Here is a 21,844-nt window from a genome sequence, read left to right on the forward strand (position 1 = left end):
ATCTAGTTGAAGATGTCCCTGCCCACGGCAGGGGGGTTGGACTAGATGGCCTTTAGAGGTCCCTTCCAACCCAAACCATTCTGTGATTCAGGATCGATTATTTTGAAGGGGTTTTTTTTGCATAAATTACCAGTGTTACTCTTGAGTCTCTGTTAATTGGAACCTCTGTCTCCTTGACCCCAGAAAACTACAATTCTTGCTTCAGTCGTATTTTAGGTGCTCTCAGAAGCTGGTGTATGGAGGTATGATTTAGTTGAAACTGAAATGTCATTCCTACTGAATGTTCTGTTTTGTGGAAGTTGAGAAGTTATGATTTAAAGTTACCTGTAGAATATGATCTAGTGTTTGACTTGTTGGTCCTCTCTGAAGCAGCAGAGATGTGACAAGGCATAAATTAGCCATGAATGCTATATCCTGAAGTATCCCAAGTCAACCATGCTGTTTTGCAGATGGGAAATTTCAATAAGATGAAGTTGGTGTATTTTGGATAGAAGTGAGGCATGCGCCTGTAAAGGATGGAGAGACATGTAAGCTGCCTTGAAAGCTCAAATCGAGTAGCCTGAAGGTGGTGTTAGCTCTTAGCTAAGACAAGGTATTTTCAGCTGACTGAACTAACTTACACAGCTTGGAAATAAGGTACCTTTCTGGAGTTCGAATACCCGTTTGCTGCCTGGAAATAAGGTTGGGTTTGACTTCAGTGCCATACTTCTATCCATGGGACCCTTACGTCTTCAAGCAATTTCTAACAGCTTTCTGCCTGAAATAATATGGTTGATTTGGGACTTATGTTTTAATACCGAAAACTAGCTTAATAGAAGCTGCAAAACCAAGATGTTTTTTCTAAATTTCTCTTCTAAATTATTTGAAGTGCAAATCGCAGTGAATGCTAAACATAGCCCAAGTTTCAGCATCCTTTCTAATCTTTCATTTTATATAAACATCCTGATTGGGTAGTTGATACTGAATAAAAGGCTATCAAAATCAAAAACAGACAGTTCTTCTACTCGGGTGCCTGCAAACTAAGATTTTTAAATATCCTTAATGAATTTTGAAAGACTTGATGATTTTAGGTACTGCCAGTTGAGAAGATTCCTTATCTGTAGGCCGTTGAACTCTAGATTGAAAGAAAGATGGGAATAAGCTTATTACCAAACTTATGAGTGAATTTCAAATTGGATGTCCCTAGTGGAACAAAAATTGGTAGTTATTTAAAACATGACAAACAACATGAGAAAAGGCTCGTGAAATGGCTGGCTGTTGGAAGACTTCTGTCAAGCCGTAATGACTAAATGACATTCCAAACACAATTTTGCTTGCTAAATTGATTTGGAGACGGGCAGAACATGCATATATGTGTATGCAATTTGTCAATCACTTGTGGAAAATTTTAATAAATGACTAAAACCAGGCAGCCTAGGTGCAAAGCTAGACTCAAGTTAACTTCTGTATTTTTGCTGGAGTTGACTTTAGCCAGGAAAGACTTGAGGAAAAATGAAATGTCTAATCCAACAGTAACCTTAGTCTGCACTAACTGTTGGAGAGTCTGCAGCAGACTTGCATTTTAACTATTGATGAAGTACCTAACCATGATGCAGACTACTTCTGAAGTATTATCTGACTTGTTTGGGGATGCAGTGTCCTATAGCATTTGGTAATGAGAGGTCCTAAGCAAGGTATTTGTTTCATGTGAAACCTCAGTGCTAACGTGTCTGTTTTGGTTTGTGTTTTTAGGGCTCAGACGGGAATCTCTAATTTATTGCTTGCTGAGTGTTCTGTCTGGTGAAAGTCATGTCATCCATATTGCCATTCACTCCACCAGTTGTGAAGAGACTTCTGGGGTGGAAAAAATCTGCTGGTGGCTCTGGAGGGGCTGGTGGTGGTGAGCAGAATGGTCAGGAGGAAAAGTGGTGTGAAAAAGCAGTGAAAAGCTTGGTCAAGAAGCTAAAGAAAACAGGACAGCTGGATGAGCTTGAGAAGGCAATTACCACTCAGAATTGCAATACAAAATGTGTGACGATACCGAGGTAAGTGCTGTTGTGTTTGAAATTGTTACAACCACTTAAGAAATGATGAAATGGATGTTTCGGCTATCCTGTGAACAAATGACTAAAAAATCAGTTGCATGCTTTTGGTTCTTTAAAAATTCTTTAAAACCTATTTTGGTTTTACGTAGTGCTTGCTTACAACTGAATCACATGCTTTGTAAAGTCACAGTTTCTAATAATAACTTTACATTTCAATTTTCATTACTACGTAGATTCCAATTTATATGTATTCTGGTGGTGCCTAGCACAGCTCTTAGTTTGTAGCACTGCCTTATGCTTTTATTTAATAACCCTGTCTATAATCGGAGGGGCATACTTGAACCTACACTTCCAGTTAAAAAAAAAAAGACTAGTTTTTCCTTGGTCAACACTTCAGTCATCTAATTATTTTCAGTTGTAGTTTCATGTAAGTTGTACAAGCTGCATCCATTCTCCCTTTTGAAGGGACGTTTTATCTTTGGAGGCAGGTTGTCTGAAGACCAGTTTATTTACTGTAATTATTATTTGTTATTGGTTAATGAAAGTGCTTTTTATTTAATAACTTGGAGTATTTCTAGAACTGCTCTTCTGCTCCTGATATGTATATACATTTAGGTGAGTGACTTGCATTCTACCCCTTTGACTTTCTCAACTTAATTCATAGCAACTGCTGTGCGAGAGGCAAGGGTTACGTCTGTAAGTATAATGCAGTCTGCTCTCGATTCGCGTTGTACAGAAATCCCCCTAAGGTGCATGTGTAAGCTCAGTACGTGCGACATAAGTATCAAATCACTTCACAGGTGTGTTTTTCTGTGAAAAAGTTAGAGGATCTGGTGGCACAGAAATATTCTGGGCACTTGGCCCCTCGACTCTTAAAATAATTTCTAGGGGAGAGAAACTGCGTCTGGTTTACGACCTTACTTTCTGTATTAGCACATTCATCCCAGCTACTTTTAAGCTTTGCATTAATCATAGCGCAAGCTAGATTTGACTGGTGTCAGTAATGATTTCCATGTATCAAATGGGTTATAGGTGTTATCTGATAATGGTTTTAGCATTCTCTTTTAGAATTGACACAGCTTTCTGGGAAAATCATGAGTATGCTCTGAATGAATTACTACTTTAATTCTGTTCTCTCTTTTCTGTTCACAAATTTGTTTCTAATGCTGCCCCCCATGTATTTTCTTCCCTAGAGCAGTCCCAAAATTCTGTGGGTTTCCCTTCTTCTTTCTTCCTTTTGCCAGCTGGAAAACAATCAGAAATAAAATATTGGAGCTTTCTTGTCTTAGTGTATATCAGTAGACGAAGATTGAAACCTGTAGGGATATATATTTCCTGACTTGACATGAGATGACTATGTATTTAGCAAGTCTTTACCACGACAAAGACAAAATGCTTAATTGGAAGGCATTTCATACGACAGAAGCCAAATATGCCATGCACTTGATAATAATATGTGTATCTAACTTTTAGAGCTCTTAGACTTCCTAGAGCTCTCCTGCAGGGGTACTGGGGATAGTAGTAGTAATAGTAAATATTGCTACTTCAGAAGAATAATTGTCAAAATTTCATTTTGCAGATGATGTTGGAAGATACAAACAGTATGCTAATATATCATTGTTTTCCTAGTCTACTTGTCTGTATTTGAATCTCTCCTCCTGCTTGCGTGACCTTTTGTGTTAAAGTAGTCATAGTAAATAATTCTTTAAAACAGAATATGAAGCTCTATTGTACTCTGTATAGCCTCCATGTTGTGACCAGCAGTTCTTGCTGGGCTGTGATGTACTGTTCTCATTCTCATTCTCTCTTGTCCAGTCAGCTGTAAAAAGGACTGGACCTAGGTTTTACTTTTCTTGATTACCTTAGGGGTAAGCTGGTAGCTAGAGAGCTCTTCAAGTGGTGTTGGCTATTATACAGGGTTTAATTTTAAACTAAGAAATGGCTTTGGTATTAAGGGGTGAGATATCAGGGTTGCCAGCAGTGCTATACAGAATTCTTGAGTTTCATAGTTGGCTTTTGGACTGTTGATACTATTTCACTTTGACAACAGTAGTCTGGTTTCCCAAGAAAGAACAAATGTCAACTCACTACTGTAATGACTTCTGGAGATTCTTGTTCTTGGATTTAGTACGTTAATGAAACTGCTGCTTGAGGACCCACTTTAATGAACGTCTTAAAGATCTGCAGATCAGCAGGGATAAATAATAAAATGCTGAATTTGAAACTTTTCTTCCTAGTCAGTAGGAAGTTTGAGGTGGTAAGCTGTTGAGGTGCAGTTCTGATGTGACAGCTGGGCTAACTTTCAAAACATTCTTCTGCTTGGGGAGGGTTTTTGTGTTTGGTTTTGTGTGGTTTTTTTTTTTAACTAGCTTTAGATTTAATTACTAATACTGTTTAACTTAGTGTAAATATTGACAAGTGTTGTGGGATGCTTCTGTTTGCAACTGTTCCATTATTCCCTCAACAGAAGTTTCACTTGCGGTTTCAGAAATTTCTGGTCCCCTTGGAGATTTCCAGAGAGTTGATGCAGTACTTAACTCTACCATACTTTTTCATCATTGACACCTAAAACAAATAAACACCTACAAGGTTTTCTCAAAACTGAGAGCAGCTTGGACAAAAGCTGAACTAAATTGCCTCTTCAGAAATCTGCATATGCTTCTTGTATGTCATTGGTAATCCTGCTGCGATTAGGATTGTTCTGTTTCTGCGCTGTTTGTCAAGGTGACTACATACTAAGTGAGGCTGATACTGTGTGTACTATGGAAAAGCTGCTCATGTGGTAATTAACACAACTTCTTACGCAGACTAATAGAGGTTGTGAGAAAGCAGAAGCAAACAGATGGAGTGGGTGTTGGCATCGCACAGCAGGGGTGCTTAGCTCTTCATAAGTGGGTCAGTAATCTAGAGCAGAGGCTAAATAAGTACAGAGGTCCTTTTGACACTAGCCCTCTAAGTAATTTGTAGTTATCTTGCTGACTCCTCCCAGCAAACCAGCGGGATTCTAATCACATAATCCTTGTGTATCCTAAAACTAAATGTTGGCACGTGAGTTCACTTTTCTAAAATACGTAATTCGGTAGAATTTAAGATCCCGTCTTTGTGCTCTCCCTTGCAGTTTTGACACAAGTGGAGCACGAGAAGCAGTCAGTGACGAAACAGAGCATGAGCATCCATTTGTATAAGTTGTCTCCTAATGGAGCAGTTTCTTCCTTATTAGCACGGATTGTTCTGTTGAAATAAATACTTTGTAACTAGTGATAGCTAAAATCCAAGCCTTTAACAAACCAAACCATGCTGCGTAGCAAACAGTCAGCTGGCATATTCATAGTCTGTCTTCATTATTTAAAAAGTAATTTCAGTGGTGACCGAACGGAGTATTAGACTCCAAAGTAGGGAAACACAAATGACTAGTTTCAGTGTCCCAGTATTTTGGTGTGACCAGCTGTGTGGTTTTTCTGTCTTAGAAAGAGAATAGATCTGCTTCATGCTTTCTTCTTGCTTCTTTTAAATAAAACTTACCAAAATGTGGTTGCTTTTGTAAAATGCCTGATAATGTACAACTAATAATAGAGTTTGGTTGGAGTAGGTTTGGGATAATGTTGACCTGGGATGTTGTAGCTCCTATATTTTTAAAATTAAAAAAAAAAAAAGACTAGGGGAAGGGAAGCATTGAGTTTAGACCCCTTTGTGATGTCTTATGTTCCTCTAGAGCACACATATCTGAAAACTAATGCAGAACTGACTGTGTCCTTCCTGAGCTGTAACTGCGTACATCCGTATCACATGCTGAGTTCTGCTTCCATGCCAACATTTGGGTAATGTGACAACTGTATTTAGGGCCTTATCTTATATGAAGGATGAGTAGTAATGGAGATGACCTGCCTATACTCCCCAGGTACAACTGTAGTCCTCATTTATTGCATGTTGTAACCCATCCAGTCTTCCCCAAAGATTCCGTCTTGCACTCTGCTTTCGCTTACCCGTTGTTGAACCCGCAGAGCACTGCTGTATCTCATCTCCTTGCTGGCAGCTTCCCTGTTCTTCTGCTGACGTGGTCTGCATGATGCAATGCTGAACTGAGGCATATGAGATCACTCAATGTATAGGTGCACCTTTTTTCCTTCCGGCATATGCAGGAGGATAAAGAAGAGATAGGTGCCTCCCATCAATCTCAGCATCTCTAGCTTTCATTCGTTTTAGCTCTGCATAGTGAATATAGCTTTCATGCATGCCCTGACAAAGGCTATTTGTAGTTGGGAGGAAGGGGGCAGCTAAAAGATGCATCTATAACAGTATACCTCCATTTTCTCTTTCCAGATGTTTGCGTACTCATCTCAGTACTGTAGAAGGGTTTGATACAGCATCAAACAACTTCCTGATTGATAACTTAACTTTCTTCTTGAACGGATAGAATTTGTGTTGCTGTTAATAGTAGTAGTTATACTACAGTTACTACGTAAACTTGCTTTTGATACTGTGTGTGGAATGGGACTTAACACTTGAATCTTAGCTTTAATGGGAGGTCCTGTGTGTCTGCAGAGGAGGCAAATTTTATCACTGCTTTGTTAGAGGAAACTACAGCGCAAAAGCAAAGCAATGTTGAATGTTGATGGAAAGTGATCTGGCAGATTACTGGCTGAAGTAAGGTTTTAAGACCAACTTCCTTAAATCCCAATTCAGAGATTCTTTGCTGGGGTGCTAGTACCATGCAAATGCTTTAGAGTCTTAGGCAAAATGCAGCAGTTGCTTCCAGCGCAGAGAGAAGGCTAATACTCCTGTCAAACCCTTGCTTTCCAGCCTGCTGTGGCATTAGAGTTTTAGAAGGTATTATGTGAAAAATGTTTTTTCTTGCTTAACAGTTCAATATGTATGTAGAAAATGCAGTCTTATCTGTGCCCTCTGTCCTTCTTGCTTAACATGAGGATAGCATCCCTTGCTCTGATTCCTGGTTTTCAGAAGCTTATTTTTGCTTTTTCTGCAGCCTCCCAATTCTGACTTAAGTGAGAGGGGCTCAAATCCTGCCGTTGTTTTTTGAAGAATGTAGCTGATTTGTGGAATTTACAGTCAACAATTAGACTTCTGAAGCACCTGGCTTCTGCTTCAAATATGAGATGAATTCTGCATTTTTTTTGTACCATCCAGAGGCAAAGAAGAAACCCTGCAATGGGTTCCATGGTTTTGGGAATATGGAAGATTGTGAGGGAGTGTTGGGAATGTGAAGCAGACAGCTGCAAGTGAAGTGGCTGGTTGGCATTGAAATTAGGAGCTACTTACTGATGAATTTCACTAGCACTGCTGCTTCTTAGAGCTTGCTAGGATGAAGTAGTATTTTAAAACCATACCTGTTGCATATCTTTCACTTCAGCCAATAGTGAAGGCTGATAACTCTTTAAACTGCTGTCATGGAACCAATCACACCCTGATTCTCCTGAGGAAATAGCGTGGCGGTGGTATTTAAGCATTGCATTCAGAATACCTTTTTAATATTTTTTCCTTAAGAAAGTAAAAATGTAGTAGTATATTGACTGCTTCTGAAGGCTGTAATGTTTTTTTTTTTTTGTGAAGCAAAAATCTACATATCCAGGAGTTTCTTTTCCATGTGACTTCTGAGCCTAAAAGGCTGCTCTTGGTCTTAAAGTGACTAATGCTATTGACACTTGACTTCTTTTATTTGCTTACAGTGTCCAGGAAATAAATCCAGTACATCTTAATTTTGTTGTACTTCTGGTGTATTTTACAAGGATTCAGATACTTAAAACTGCAGAATCTGGTGCAAGTTCATCAAACGTGTGAAGGCAAGACCATTTGACATGGTCAAAATTATCTAAAGAAACTATGTATTTCTCTATTTTGCTGATGTTACTCCTTCGCTTGCTTGTCCTGCAGCCCTTTCTTCGTTCCCTGCTGTGAGTTAGCATTGTGGATAAGATAAGCAACCTAGGCATAGCTTATGGCACATGTTAAAATTGTTTTCTGAAGGCTGGCTCTCTTTATTAGTTAATAGAAGCCTCCATACATGGAACTTGTTAGTGCTGATCAAAGCATCTACAAAGGAGTTAACTGCAAAAGTAAACTAGGCAAAGAAAAGACCTGTTTAAAGATGGGACAACTGGCTTGGAACTGCTGTTTGAGAGCAAACAAATCTTTTAAAATGACGACATTTTGATGCTTGTTTTCTTCACATAACTGAGTAAAAAGTAATTTCTAATTTAGGTCTAAAGGGCACAGTTCTTCTCGAATATAACCTGTGCTACCACTTAGCATGGTTGGTTTTTTTTTAATTCCTTGGGAATATTTGTCAGGAAAGTGATCACATAGCTGCATGCGGTAACCTAGTTTTAGGGATGCTTTTGATCACCCGTAGAGCAGAGTTGTCAAGCTAATGTGGCTTCTAGAATAGATTGTTTTCAAGCTTTAAGATCTTTCCCCAAAATAGGTTACTTCAGAGGATAGCAATACAGAAATTTTTATTCCTTCTCAGGTTAAAGCCATAGGATATGGGTGATTTCAACAATTACACTGGGGGGGTGGCATGTGGAAAGTTCCTCTGGAAACTGTTTTAGGAGAGTGCCCAACATCTGCTGCTGAACTATGAGCGAGTTAGCTAAGAGGACAACAGCAGGCGGTTGGATTGGCACGGTAGATCCTAAAATAACATTGCTATCCAGACAGAGGTGAAGTCTGTTTTCCCAGAAACAGAACTTGGCACTGTCTGTTAGTTTGTAGCAGAGCTGGGATAATTCACTCTTCACATTGGGGATGGGCATTGATTCTTAATCATAGCTCACAAGCTGAGAACTGCTACGTATAAAGAACGTCCTCAAACCATATACCATATTTCAGTCTGGATGCATTCACTTAGATGTAAATTGGTTCTATAAATGTTTGAAGACTATAGTTGAACATCTTAAGCTTTCTAAAATAAGTATAGATATTTAAGACAGTACATCAGAATACACTAAAGCACCATTTTTATTGCTAAGATTACAGGAAGAGCGTGCTTGTAAATTGTTTGTTGATAAGCTGACTCCTTTTTCTCATGACAGGATTATTGAGGATGAAGCAGAGCCCCCTCTGCTTTTCTCTTGTTGGAATTTCAGTAAAAATAATGCTTTAGAACAAGGCCAAAGTGATCTTTCCTGGAAGTATGGTGAGGGATGGCTGAGATTTTGGGGAGTGTTGGCCAAGATTAGCTTCAAAATCCCCTGATCCTGCTTGTGATAGCTGGTGCTGTGAAGACTTCGGCTGTGTTCACTGGAAAGGTGTAGCAGGAGGATCAAATTGCCCTTGCTCTTCTCAGTCCCGTAATTATGGTGGGGCTTGAATGTTGTCTTTACATTCTCTGTAAAAGACTAAAGGAAGTTTTTGGTGGTTTCTAAGTGTGTCGCGCCAGGCTCTGGCCTCCGCAGGGCAGTAGGGACAGAATGATGGTGTGCGTTGCAGTGGCTTCCTGTTGTGTGTGACATCTCTTCATCTCAGAGTTTGCCCCGTGCGTACGTACTCCTGCAGCAGCTTGCTGTGTAGCTTCCCGACTTCCTCTTAGTAAATGGTGTTGTGCAGCCCGAATGTCAGGCCTTGCAAACAGACAGGCAGCTGCTTGCCAGGTGAATAGAGTCCACCTGCACAGCCTGAACGCAAAATGTGAAGAGACAGTCCTGCAAGAGAAACTGTCCGTTGTTGCTGAAAGTGGCGAGTTGACTTTGGGGGTGTTTTTCTGACGTTTTGCAGTGTCTTCTAATCTGTGTTGAGAGTTTCTTTCAAGAACTTTATGATGACAGCTTTCAACTGGTCCGTGTTCTGTAGTGCTGTATTGTGCAGTCTGGATTAGTGTGCAGAGAGAACAAGAGTGCTCTGAGAGACTGCACTAACTCCCTTGGGGTCTTTCTCGGAGCTGGGGTGGCAGAAGCTGGTGCCTTGTTTTCTAAGACCATCTCCTGTCCAAAGATAAATGGGTCCAGCCCTTCTTAGTTTCCAAATGTTCAGGATGGTGTCATTGTAGACAGAAGGATGCTGGCCCTAATTATATATATGTAAAATGACATGCTTAAATTCTAGGTTGCAGAACACCTTTAGATGCTGCATGGGCATATAATGGGAAATAAAAATTCATGTCAAGTTTGACTTCAAGTCTCTATGAAATTTAATTTCTAAACTTGAGGTAAGCAATCAGTAAGACAGTTTTGTACTACCTGTTTGAAATCTACTCTTACACATTTCCTTGAACTACAAAACTATCTTAAAAATTATAGCCTCAAGTTAAACTATGCTTGCTTTCTCCTGTTTGATTCACAGCATCAGTGTATTTGATGTGTAGGGTAGGATGCAGGATTAATATGAGCATAAGAGAATGCTTTTTTTCCTAATAGTACATTTTTCCTCTACCAGCACTTCCTACTTGAATGGCCACGTTAGCAGCAAGACCTTATTCCTGATATCTGTGTACAGAAGAATATATGTGCAATCAGTAGGGCACTGCCTAGATGCTGCGTATTACAGCAGTTTGGGCCTTGCTGTAGTGTAGGTAAGTCATTCTTTAGAAGATGAATTTGAAGACTTAAGTTTTCTAGCCTTCTAACGCAGTGTTGATTGAAATTAAGAGTAGTGGTTGTGTTCAAGTGTAATTGAGTGAGGTTTTATTAAAAATACTAAAACGTAACTGTTAACTTGGTTTGTTGCACAGCTGTGGCTGATGTTGAGGACTGAATTGCTGTAACTAAGGTTAAGCTTTAGTGTAGACACAGTTCAGGTTACAGCATCTTATAATATTAATGTCATCCTGAAAAAGGAAGTCTTAGAGTATTAAACAAAGAAACTTAGGGCTGCCAGCTTTAAGCTTGTGCAATTCAGAAAGCCACATGACTTACCCATGTAATTTGTTACAGAGTTGATATGCCAAGCAGAAAGTATTGGCATGTCATTTGAGGTAGGTCAACGTGTAAAAATATAAATGTGCAAGATACTTGGCCAATAGCAAAATGCTGCATAGTTCAAAGGAGCTTGCCCCTCGAGTCAGGAGGAAAAATTGTTGAATTTTGGGGACTATGTTGTATACTAACTGGATAAAGGCTCAGAGGATGTGGATTCTGGCCTTGGCTCTGCTGCTTTTTCCCAGGTAACCTTACAAGTTTTTAATTTGCTGTCATTTTTCAGTCTGTAAATTGAGATGAATTTTTGTAAGACGTGATAATGCCACCTCCCCACCTCCCTGGTATAAGCTGAATTATTTGGTTAGGGAGTTTAAGTCATTGTTCCCATTGGAATATCAGTGATACGGAAAGCAAATTTAGGGGTGAAAAGTTGTTGGAATTTGTGGAAGTTTTTTAGCTTCAAGTTACTGTTGCTCCTCATTAGGATTGCCTTAATGGTAAGAAGCAGGAAAAGTCAGAACCAAAAATAACTGTTAAAGCTTGCTTGATTATTATGCCATTAATTGTTTGGCAGGTTAACAACCGATGCTGGGGCTGTTGAATTTTAAGCACGTGAAAAATAGCTACTTGTGATTACTTTAGTGACTTACCTGCTCAGTGGATCCAGGTACAAAGCTCTAACTAGGAAGAATAATATCTGTATCTGACACTTCATGCTGCCGTTAAGAAGACATGTTGGTCACTCAAGAAAAATAAGTTGACTGTGCTTTATTGTCAGTATTGAGCCCCAAATTATCTCATAAATAGTACTTATTTTTCTCCAATAAAGGAATTGGGGCTTTAGTCAGCCCAAGTCAATGCTAAACTATTCCCTGGCTTACTGTAGTAATTAGTGTCTTTATATCAGGCCAACTATTCAGTGTGGCAAAGATTCTTTTCCTCATTATATTCTTCTTTTGTAGAAGTCAGCCAATTTAGTTTTCTTGGTACTGTAACAAAACACCTGAGTGCTGTTTTCACTAGTGTGAATGTTTTATGATAACCAGAGCAATTTTGCAGGAAAGCCTTCCCAATTGTGTAGCTCAGGCTGTTAGCCTAGGAAGAATTTATAGGATAAACAACATACTGCAGTTCTTTTACTGCTGCAGCTTTGAACACAAATAGCTAGTTAACGGGTTCCCTGCTGATTTAATCCTGCTTGTAATCTACACCTGCTAATTTAATAAAAGTAATTTCCTGTGTCTTGTTTACTACTTGTTTCTGTTCACTTACTCTGACTTGGTTGCAGTGCTGATTGGTGGAAAACTTCTAAAATTTACTGTATGCAATGCCGTAGTCTCATCATGAACAGCTTTTGTTGGCTTCTGTCATGCTGCATTGTTTGAAGCAGACCGGCAGGATACAAGAGAACAATCGGGAGCTGGAGTAAGTTCACATCTCGCTGCATATGCTTCAAAACTGGCAGAAGAACAATGAGATTGGGGAAATCCCCTTGGACAAGTGCTGCACAGTAATCTGACTTCAGCGTTTGTTCAGAAAAGATCCCCCAAATTGTGGCTTTTTATTCCGAAATGTACAAGCAAGTTTCAAGAGGTCAAGAATTGAAAGTTTTCATTTAGAGTCTTTGCCTGTAACTGTAGGTAAACCGACCATTTCTTTGGATGCTTGGGTTATCTTTTCTTAGGTACTGGATAGAGAAAAGCCTGATGCAAAAGAAGCAAACTCTGAGTTTTGCTTAAATGCAGAATTTCAAAGTTACTGTTTAGTTGAATTGGTGAGTTACATCCCAGAACTGGTCTTCACTTCCTCTTAGTTTTGTGGGAGGCTTCAAGTCAAGTTCCTCTGTTGATACTTGAAATAATTTTAACTCGTGCTGTAGTTTTGAAATTTTGAACAAAGAATGTGGACTCTTTCAGCTTTGTGGCATGGAAAGTTGCGTTTGAAATAGTGTTTGACTCTTGAGTCTTTGGTTGAAAAAGTCTCTCTTCTTTAGCAGACAACTCAAATGTGAATTTCATGGACTCCGACTACATTTTCCAAGAACCACTTCTGAACCTTGCTGTGTTTGTGTAAGCTTACAGCAGCGCAGCATCCAACCGCCAAAGCTTATTGATAGGTCTTTACATCTTTCTGTAACAAATCACCCCTTCTGTTATAGTGGGGGAGACTTGAATAGAAACTTAAGGACCGTATCAGGGAGGAATTCAAGTGTGTCCGTTCTGATGAATTCCACAAAGCTAATAATGAAAATACCTTTTTAGTTCCTTTGTATTTAAATTTTCTGTGTAATGTTCTGACTCTGTCCCATGTACCTGTCTTGCAGACTTGATTCCTTGTCTAAGCACAGTTAGTAACCAAAAATCAATGTTTTGCTATCCCCTATATGTCTTAATTAGATGAATATAGTAGGAGAACAGAAGGCCTACTAAAGTGATGGTGCCTGTTGCAAGCTGCATTGGTGGCAGCCATTTTAAAAATGCTGTCTGTAATAGTCTGTTCAATGATGGGAAGACGTTTTTACTGGAGCACAGTGTCAGCGTGTCTGTTCATCATGTGGGAACCCTTCAACGTTCTGGCCAATAACCACAGACATTCCAAGAAGGATTTAAGCAGCTCTCCTTGCAGCGAGAAGCCACATAACCGTTTACTTGAACGCTAATGTTCCTCAAGCCTTTGAAACTCTCATCTTTTTGGCTGCAGTAGGACAGGGAGAGAGAGCAGGGTAACTGCCACCTCAGCAGAGGGCAGATGGTGGTAGATCAGGGTTGACTCCTGTTAGGTGGAGTGACGAAAAGAAACTGTTGGATGTCCTGGGAAAGTGCTTTAACTGTTAAGCAATTGCATGTGAGGCAAGAGTGCTTGTGGGCATCGCCTTCAGATGCGTGTTCTGGGTGTGGATCGTGAGCAAGATGCCGAAGACCTCAGGACTTGTCCATGATCTTAACAATTCCTTTCTGTCTAGCTCTGGGCAGCGAAGCTCAGAAAATAGATTTTGATTCTTGTTGTAGGGGTGTCCCCTGCATACTCAGATTTTCTGTCAGTAGTATCTAATGGGGGGTCCAGTATTCTGTTCTGGGCCTGAGGAGAGCAGAGGCCTGTAGTTAGGCACCTTAGCTATTAAGTCTCTCTTGATTTTGCCTTTGCTAAGCACATAAGGCAATATAGTATCTCAGCAAACATGCTAAGTTCATTTTAAAAATTAAATACTGCTTTCTTGTACCTGAACGCTGAAACTCTTCAAGCCTTTTATGGCTTCCTTGCTAGTTGTGAATTTTCTTCAATTCTCATAAAATATGGGCATTGCTGTGAGTGAAGGTAACGTCATTGTCAGACTTAATTTTTGTATTTACATATTTATCAAAATGACGTAACAGTCATGGCCAAAGTACCATTCTGTTCTCTTCCTCAATACGTCGCTTGGGGAAGCTTCCTCTATGGCTCAAACCTTAACTTCATTTGAAATATCTTATAGGAAACACTGCATGCCTTAGCTATATGATACTTGATGTTTCTTTGAATTTTCATTTTTAGAGATAGTCTCTTGTTTGGACATGGGTCAAGTTCAATGTATTCTCTGTTTCACCAATTTTCTGCTAGGTATACATGGCTTGGGCTGCAACAGGGGTCGTTCTGGCGTGGAGTAGTGGCTTCCCTGCATTGAGCACTTTATATATAATTACACTATATATTCTGTGTTCACTTGTCTCCCTGGGTTTCTCGAGATGGGTGTGTAATTCATAGGGGAAGCTGTCCAGAGGCAGCTTCAGCTTGAAATGAGGTATTAAAAGATCCTGTAACTGTTGTTCTAAGTTTTTGCCATGTTAGCATATTTTCCAAGGAACATGGATAAGATACGTGTCTTGCAGAGCTAATCCCTCCCTCTCACTACCCCAAATACTCACTAGTTTGAGGTTAGTCAAAATGTCACATCTTTTTTTCAGCTGCCCATCAGTTGCAAAACAGCCCACTCATGCGGTAGCATCAACCGCTCACCCACTTGGAGGATGACGGACTACTTGAGAAAAATTATTTGACTTAGCCCTTGGTAGCTGTACCTGTTAGCTTGTGGGAAAAGCTTTCACTGCACCTACTATGACTAATAGCGGTTAGAGAACTTGAGATAAAGGTCATTTTTTAATGTCTGTCTGGTGCTAGTCCTGAAATGTGTATGCCGAGCTCTGTTTATGTCTTGAAAGTGTGATCTTCTATGAGATTGCTATCTGCTGTTAACAAACCAATTTGTTGTGGATAGATCAGCCAGTATTGTGATGGATATGTCTTCCTATAAAGATACTTTGTCCTTTGATACTTCTGGATCTGTTAAAGGATCATACAGAACGTTAATCTGTGAAACTGCATTGGGTGTCATCTTAACTCACTGCATGATATTGCTTACTAATACAAAACAGAAAAAAGAAAAAGTAACCACATGTGGTGTGAAATGAAATTGAGATGAATCTGTTAAGTTGTTCGTTCCTTATGTAACTTGCAAGTAAAAGGTATTTAACAGCTTGACATTGTTCCCAGTCTGGAAGACCATGCTAGTCATCTGTCTCTTTAGTTGGAGCATTTCAGTGGCAATTTAAATATTAGAAAGGGATTGCTTGATCAACTGTTTTCATAGGCATGGTATAATGAGAGTGAAGAACAGATGGTGATTTCTCAGCTAGACTGAGCTGCTGAACATACTTGCTTCATAGCTGCCTGCTACATGATGTGGTGCAACGTCTCGCTAGCTACCTGGAGCTCTGATTCTTTTCCTAAATGGACGTTTTTGGAGCGTGTGTTCCTGGTTGTGTTTCCTTTACTCCGATAACAGAGTTCTGATCCTTTATTTCTTTCAGGAGGTGGTGGTCTTGTGTTCTCTGGAAAGCTTTTGTCAGAAAGTCCAAAGACATTTTCAAGTGTGATGTTCTCAAATGAAATACAGATACCTTATCTTCAACATGAGTTTGCTCAGACATGTAATGAACACAGTACTTTCAGCTGTGGGAATTTCAAACTTGCAAACTTCTATATCAGTTGAAGCGCTGTATTTACATTTCTGAAGATACTGTAAGAAACTGCAAAATAATACAGCAATCAGAAAGCCTTTATTGGAAATGATAGTGTAACAAATGAAAGCAGTGTAGGAATTCCAAGTTATCATTTCAAGAATGCCATCTTAATGTACAAACAACCATGTCCTCAGAGCTTGTGGATCCACATGATAGTCTCTTCTTTTTTTGTTGTTGTTGTTTGGGGGTTTTTTTGTCCTGCCTTGTTAGTCTCTGGGGAGCTGCCATTGTGAATGCTGTTGTACGTATGTCGTCCACACTAGATGCAGGGCATCTACAAGTCACTGTTTTTGATGGCTTTTTTTGAACATATGACTGGGGGGAGTAAATCTGTGTTGTGGTTCATCTTATCTCCAGTAAGACTGCTTCAGAGTTTGAGATACAAACTGCAGCTGCTAAAAGCTGTGGTGTTATATTGGGAGTGGGGAACTGTAGGGCAAGTTTCCCAGCAAAGCTGTTAGCTCATGATTTCCATAGGCTGCTTTTGCATGCTCCCTGTCTTCAGTCTCTAGCATAAGACTTGTGGCCAGCTCCCTGCTGACTCTTAAGGGAGGCCGAGCTGTACTGCATGCCTTTTATTTCTTAGTCCTGAACACCATCTCTGTGCTGCTTGACCTTGCCATTTAGAAGCTTACAAGTTTGCAGGCTGCTCTCCACCTGACTTTGAACAGAGAGTAAAGACTCCTTGATAGGATCTGCATCGGAACAGGCCATATGGACAACAAGAAAAGAAATAAATATTTTACTTCTGCTTGGTTTCCATGGCATCCTGGAAAAATTGCTCTTGAACTCTGAGGTGCTATCCTTCGAGCATCTCCTAGCATCGAGAGAAAAATAAAGGTAACACTGATTGTTGGCTGCTTTATTTTGTCTGACAGTGCCTGGGATAGCATGTCAGGATTTGGGAGAAGGGATGAGGATAAAGTGCTTTGAAGAGGCCTGCCTTATATCTGTATTTTTGCCTTTGTAGGCAGTTTGTTGAACATGTGACCAGGAAGAAGTGTGCCTTTAGAAAAAGCAACAGAAGCATATACTGTTCATCAAGATGACTTGTTGGCCTGGCACTCTGCAAAACTGGAAGAAACTAGCTACTGGCCCTGAAATGAGCAATGGGCGGCTCAGATGTTAGGCTGTAACAGAGTATCTTTTGTACCTCATGTTCCACTTTTGCGTCCCCTGTGGACATCCTTAAAGTTTAAGCTGAAGTAAATGGGAGTTGTTCAATTACTTTTTTTTTCTTTTCCCACAGTGTTAGAGAGGTTAATTGTATCCTGTCCCTCCTGCTTTTCTGGCTATGTGTTAATTTTTTAGCATACATCCATTTATAAGGAAGGTTACTTAAGTCATTTTCCTCAGTTCAGATGCTGCATTTTGTATTTGATGTAATGATTTTGAATGTATTGCAAAAAATTCTACGTAAACTTTATTCATAAAAGGGTTCTGATTACAAGATCTTGTGTAATGGTTCCTGGTTTATATTCCACTAAATATGCACATACATAAGCATTTCTTTCTTGGACGTAGTATGTCCTGAATGTGGGGGGGGGGGGGAGGGGGGAGGAGGGAGGCAGGGAGAGAAGGTACAGTTACTGTTTTGAGCAAGTAATCTTTCTGTATTGCATATCCTTGAAAAAAAGTCTGCTTTTGGATGCTGGGGGAGAGGGCAAATAAGGCTTTTTTTTTTTTTTTTCTTACGTATGTAAGACCAATTGCTTAAATAAAAGTAAATCTAAGGGGTTAGAGGCACTTGGGGAAGCACTCATAATTGTGGGAGCCGAGTGCCCCAGCTGCCAGTTTTACTATTGTTGAGTTTGTACTGAGAGAGAAACCTGTGCTTTCAGTTCTGTAAGAGCTTTCTTTTCTGGAGTCCAGGGCTCTTTTAGACATTACTTAATATCCTTTTCCTAGACTTAACAGGTTCTGTTTCTCCTTTGAAGAATAGAAGAATCTGTAAGCAAACTAACTGCCCACCTGTACTTATAACATGTGTAAATATCCTTTTAATCTGGTTGCTAATACTACCCTTTTAACAGAACTTTTCTAGGTGTCTGCTTTTCTACCCCAATGTCTATCACAGAATGGTTTCCATGGAAGAATCTTGTCGATGTTCCTCTTAAGGATGAGTGCCACTGTGACCTGTGTAAATTGTTTTTAAGAGGAATTCACACTTGTGCTTTTTATTAGGCATTAGTCAAGATATTAGCTCATCCCTCTAGCAGGTGCTTAGAAGAAAAATCATTATTTCATACTGAATTACTGAATCTTTACATTTTCTGTTGCAAGAAAAATGTGTTACTTCACATCATTCACAAGCAGGAATGAACTGCTGTAGCTTTGAATCATGCCATTTGATGAATGTGAATGCCTGGTTATGTACATTTGAGTGAGTAGGTGACACTTTGTCACCGTAATATGGGATGATGGAGATGCAAGCAAAAAGATTGGTCAATTCTGACCAATGATGTAGGATTAAAAGAGGAGTAGGGTAGATAGCTCATGAAAGTAAGTTAGCGTTTGCATTGTTATTGCAGATATCTCATGTTTTCCAAGTGAGCATAGTGCAAATAACCTTTTCCCTGGCCCCCTCAGCATGGGGAAAAGAAACCATGAGTACCCTACATTTAGTAGTTGAGATACTTAGGTCAGCCATACTACATTTTACAGGAAGCTTTTGTTCAGCCAACTGGCTATACAGCTAGCTGAGGTGCTGTTTGCAAAGACAGGTAGCATAATTAGGATTGCTGCTGGCTGGTACGTAGACATTTTAGGCTGTAGTAGGGAGAAATGCTAATTGCCAGTATATAGAAAGGACTGTCAAGTCAGACTATAAAAGCAGCTACACATATTTTCATTTGAAACCCAGAATTAAGGAAACCATGATCAGGCAGATTTGGTAGGAACTGTCGTCTGTGCTGAATACAATACTATATGTAAGCCAACGAACTTCTTCAGTTGCTGACTTTGATTCATCTGTATTACACCTAAGCCTTTTAAATCAGTCTTTCCTGTTACTGTTGTCTTTGAGATCCTCTCTGAGGTAGTTCCAAAGGTTTGGTACGTGTCCCTCCCAGCTTTACAGGTTCTTGAGCCCCAGTTGCGTCAGGAGGAAGATAACTGGTATGAGAGGAAGGACTCTCTTCTTTAATCCATCAGTCAATCCTTTTCTCAAAGTTAGTATCAGTGGAGTAATGGACTGTCGTCACAGGAGTGAACCTCAGTCCAGCTACACCAGTGAGGAACCAGAACCCAAGTCAATATAGCAGTGTTCCTGCCTTGGTTTCCTGCTCAGTATGTTGCTGTATAAAGTCTTGGATCTAAGATCTTACATAGTAAGATTTAAAACAAACACAGAAAAAGTTAGTATGCAAGGTACTGATCTTCAATCTATAGACTATAACCTGTTTTCTCAGGCAACTTTTACAGAAGCAGTCATGAGCAATGTTAAAGCAATGTCATTTGCCCATTTGTTATGAGAAAATGGAATTCCATAAATCTAGTGACCATTTCTTACTGCTGTAACTCCATTTTTGGATAGCTTGGTGTAGCTCTTGAAGCAAATTGTGCAACTCTTCTCTGCCCCCTTGACAAAATCTCAGTCAAGGTAGTAAGTCCTGTAAATATTAGGCTGGTATAAAAGTGTTTGTGTGCGAAGTAACTTTTCTAGTTCAAGTGAAAACATTATATTCTTTTCTGTTGTTATTGCATTTTTCTTGTTTAGTCTTTGAGCGAAAACGTGAGTGAAAACAAATGTCAGTCTCACATCGGTAGGGAAGATTTTGCATGAGAATTCTAGAATTTGAAAACTAACTTTCATTCTCATCTCCCATTTTAAAACAGATAGATGGGGTACTATCACAGTTTACTGAAATTATTTTTCATTTCAGTCACAGCTCCAGCACTGCAAATGCCTCAGAAAATGTAGGGACAAACAAATCAGATTCAGTGGAAGAAAGGCTCGTGATTGTAAGATGTAGAAGAAAGACAAATGGAGAAGATTGCCTTGAACGTGGACTTGCAGACTTGTTAGTGGCTGTAGATTCTGAAAGATCTGAAAGATTCCGGAAGAATGTTAGGGGCTAGTGTAATACTTCACAAAAAAGCAAGTTAAATGTCCAAGACCATTCTATAATGACTCCTGTATAATATGGGCTTTGACTAGCGTAATGCAATTTGCATTTCAGGTTTTATTTGTTGTCTTTCTAGTGCTACCACTTCAGGTAAAGAGGAGGCTGTCAACTGACCTCTGTGCCTTTTAGCTCCTTTAGAGGTGTTCCACTTCTTTGCAAGACTTTGAAGAAGAAAGTGGAATTGTAGTTATATATGAATTGTGATGATATTTAACACCTTCTGTATAAAGTTTCTGGTACTTTGTATGTAAATATCTTTGAAGTGGTTCTGTCTGCTTTCATCTGATATTGTACTTGTTGCAAGCACTTTATTTAGTACAAAAAGTACCTAGAGCATGCAGCATTGCCAATACTGTAAATAGTGTTAGTGGTAGGATAGTTGCTTTGTTCATTCTGTGTCTCAGTAAAAACTGGTAATAAATTCATAGTAGCAACAGCCTGGAATATACAGGTACCAGCCTAAGTGTGTGTGTGACAGTTTTGGTGCACGTAGGGTACTGTTTAAAACTCTGCTGGCTTCGGGTTCTTTCAACTATAGCCTCAAATAAAACAGCATCTCTGTAAAACTGGAGTATTATTGACGAGACCTACCACCTTTATCCCTGTCTGTATCTTCTATTTTGCAAATGCGCTTGGGGAAAGTACAGGGGTGTCTTGGAGTGTGTGCAGTGCCGTGCCACACGTAGGCACTAGTTTGATGCTGTGGTCATGACTGTTTGGACAGTACTTGCACATACTTGCTTGGATCTACAAATCAGTACATCTGGCTTTTAACTGTGCTGAGAAACTGAACCTAATTAAGTGGCCTAGGTTGAGTACCAACCTGAGGTGGCTTTATTAGTTGGCATCTGGACATTAGTGAGGGGACTGTGGATTGTTCTGTGTAGCTGCAGCTCCAACTGCTGAAGTTTCTAATTCAGAATTAGTGCCACTGCAAGCCAGGATGCAAATGGTTTTCTGTATTCACTAAGATGAGGTCGTACTGTCACAGACTAACATTAATATGCTGGTTGGCAATGGTTATCTTATCCTGTTCAGCCTTATCCTGTTCCTTTTTTCACCTACATGGGTCAGCGTCCTTTGCCACCTAATCGTATTGCAAATATAAGAATCTATTTTTGGGCAGCGTGTTCCAGTTGAGATGATGTCCATCTGTATTTTTGGACTCTTGAGTGTGACTATAGTGTGTTACTTTAGACTGTTTCATCCCATGTAGTTCATATGTGGTTATTAGGGATTTTGATATGGACTTTGATTCCTCCAATAGGTATATAATACATTAAAGCAAGCAGTCGTATTGCTTACTTACGAGAGTGGCACAAACCACGTTTGTCCATGTTCATTCTTCATGGGGCAGATCAAGAATTCCTCTGTATTTGAACAGAGATTTGATAGTCCAGTTTTGTAGTAGACTTACAGATACTACTATTCCAGTAAGATAGTTTGCACTGTTGGTGCTGATTGGCAACATCACCCGTGACACGTAGACTAGGCAATACAAATACTTTTTGGTTGTCTTTGATATATAGGTTTTTCCTGTGTCCACATTTTTCTTGTGTGTGTCAGTATTTTCTGTCTTACTAAAGAAAGGCAGTTTTGGCACTTTTTGTCTCAAAATTGTGAAGCATTGCTACAGCTCTTTGCTGTTTAGGTAATTTCTTGCCCAGAGTAGGGTTTTTTGGAACTCAGACTTTCCTGTTAAAGGAAATGATGAAATGGAAGAAGTGAAGGCATACTGTGTGCTGTTGCATGCTGATAGCCACATT

At 39.6% G+C, this 21,844-nt stretch overlaps 1 protein-coding gene across 3 annotated transcripts in view; it reads left to right on the forward strand.

Moving 5' to 3' along the window:
* The window catches only part of LOC143172424 (mothers against decapentaplegic homolog 2), a 52,458-nt gene that overhangs the window by 10,484 nt on the left and 20,130 nt on the right, over positions 1–21,844 (forward strand). For all 3 annotated transcript variants that reach the window (XM_076361869.1, XM_076361871.1, XM_076361870.1), the window contains exon 2: positions 1,732–2,024. In XM_076361869.1, coding sequence (XP_076217984.1) covers positions 1,789–2,024 — 236 coding nt within the window. In that variant the 5' untranslated portion in view covers positions 1,732–1,788. The remainder of the gene's footprint in view (positions 1–1,731; positions 2,025–21,844) is intronic.

Source organism: Aptenodytes patagonicus, chromosome Z (genome assembly GCF_965638725.1).
Source record: "Aptenodytes patagonicus chromosome Z, bAptPat1.pri.cur, whole genome shotgun sequence".
Classification (NCBI taxonomy): Eukaryota; Metazoa; Chordata; class Aves; order Sphenisciformes; family Spheniscidae; genus Aptenodytes; species Aptenodytes patagonicus.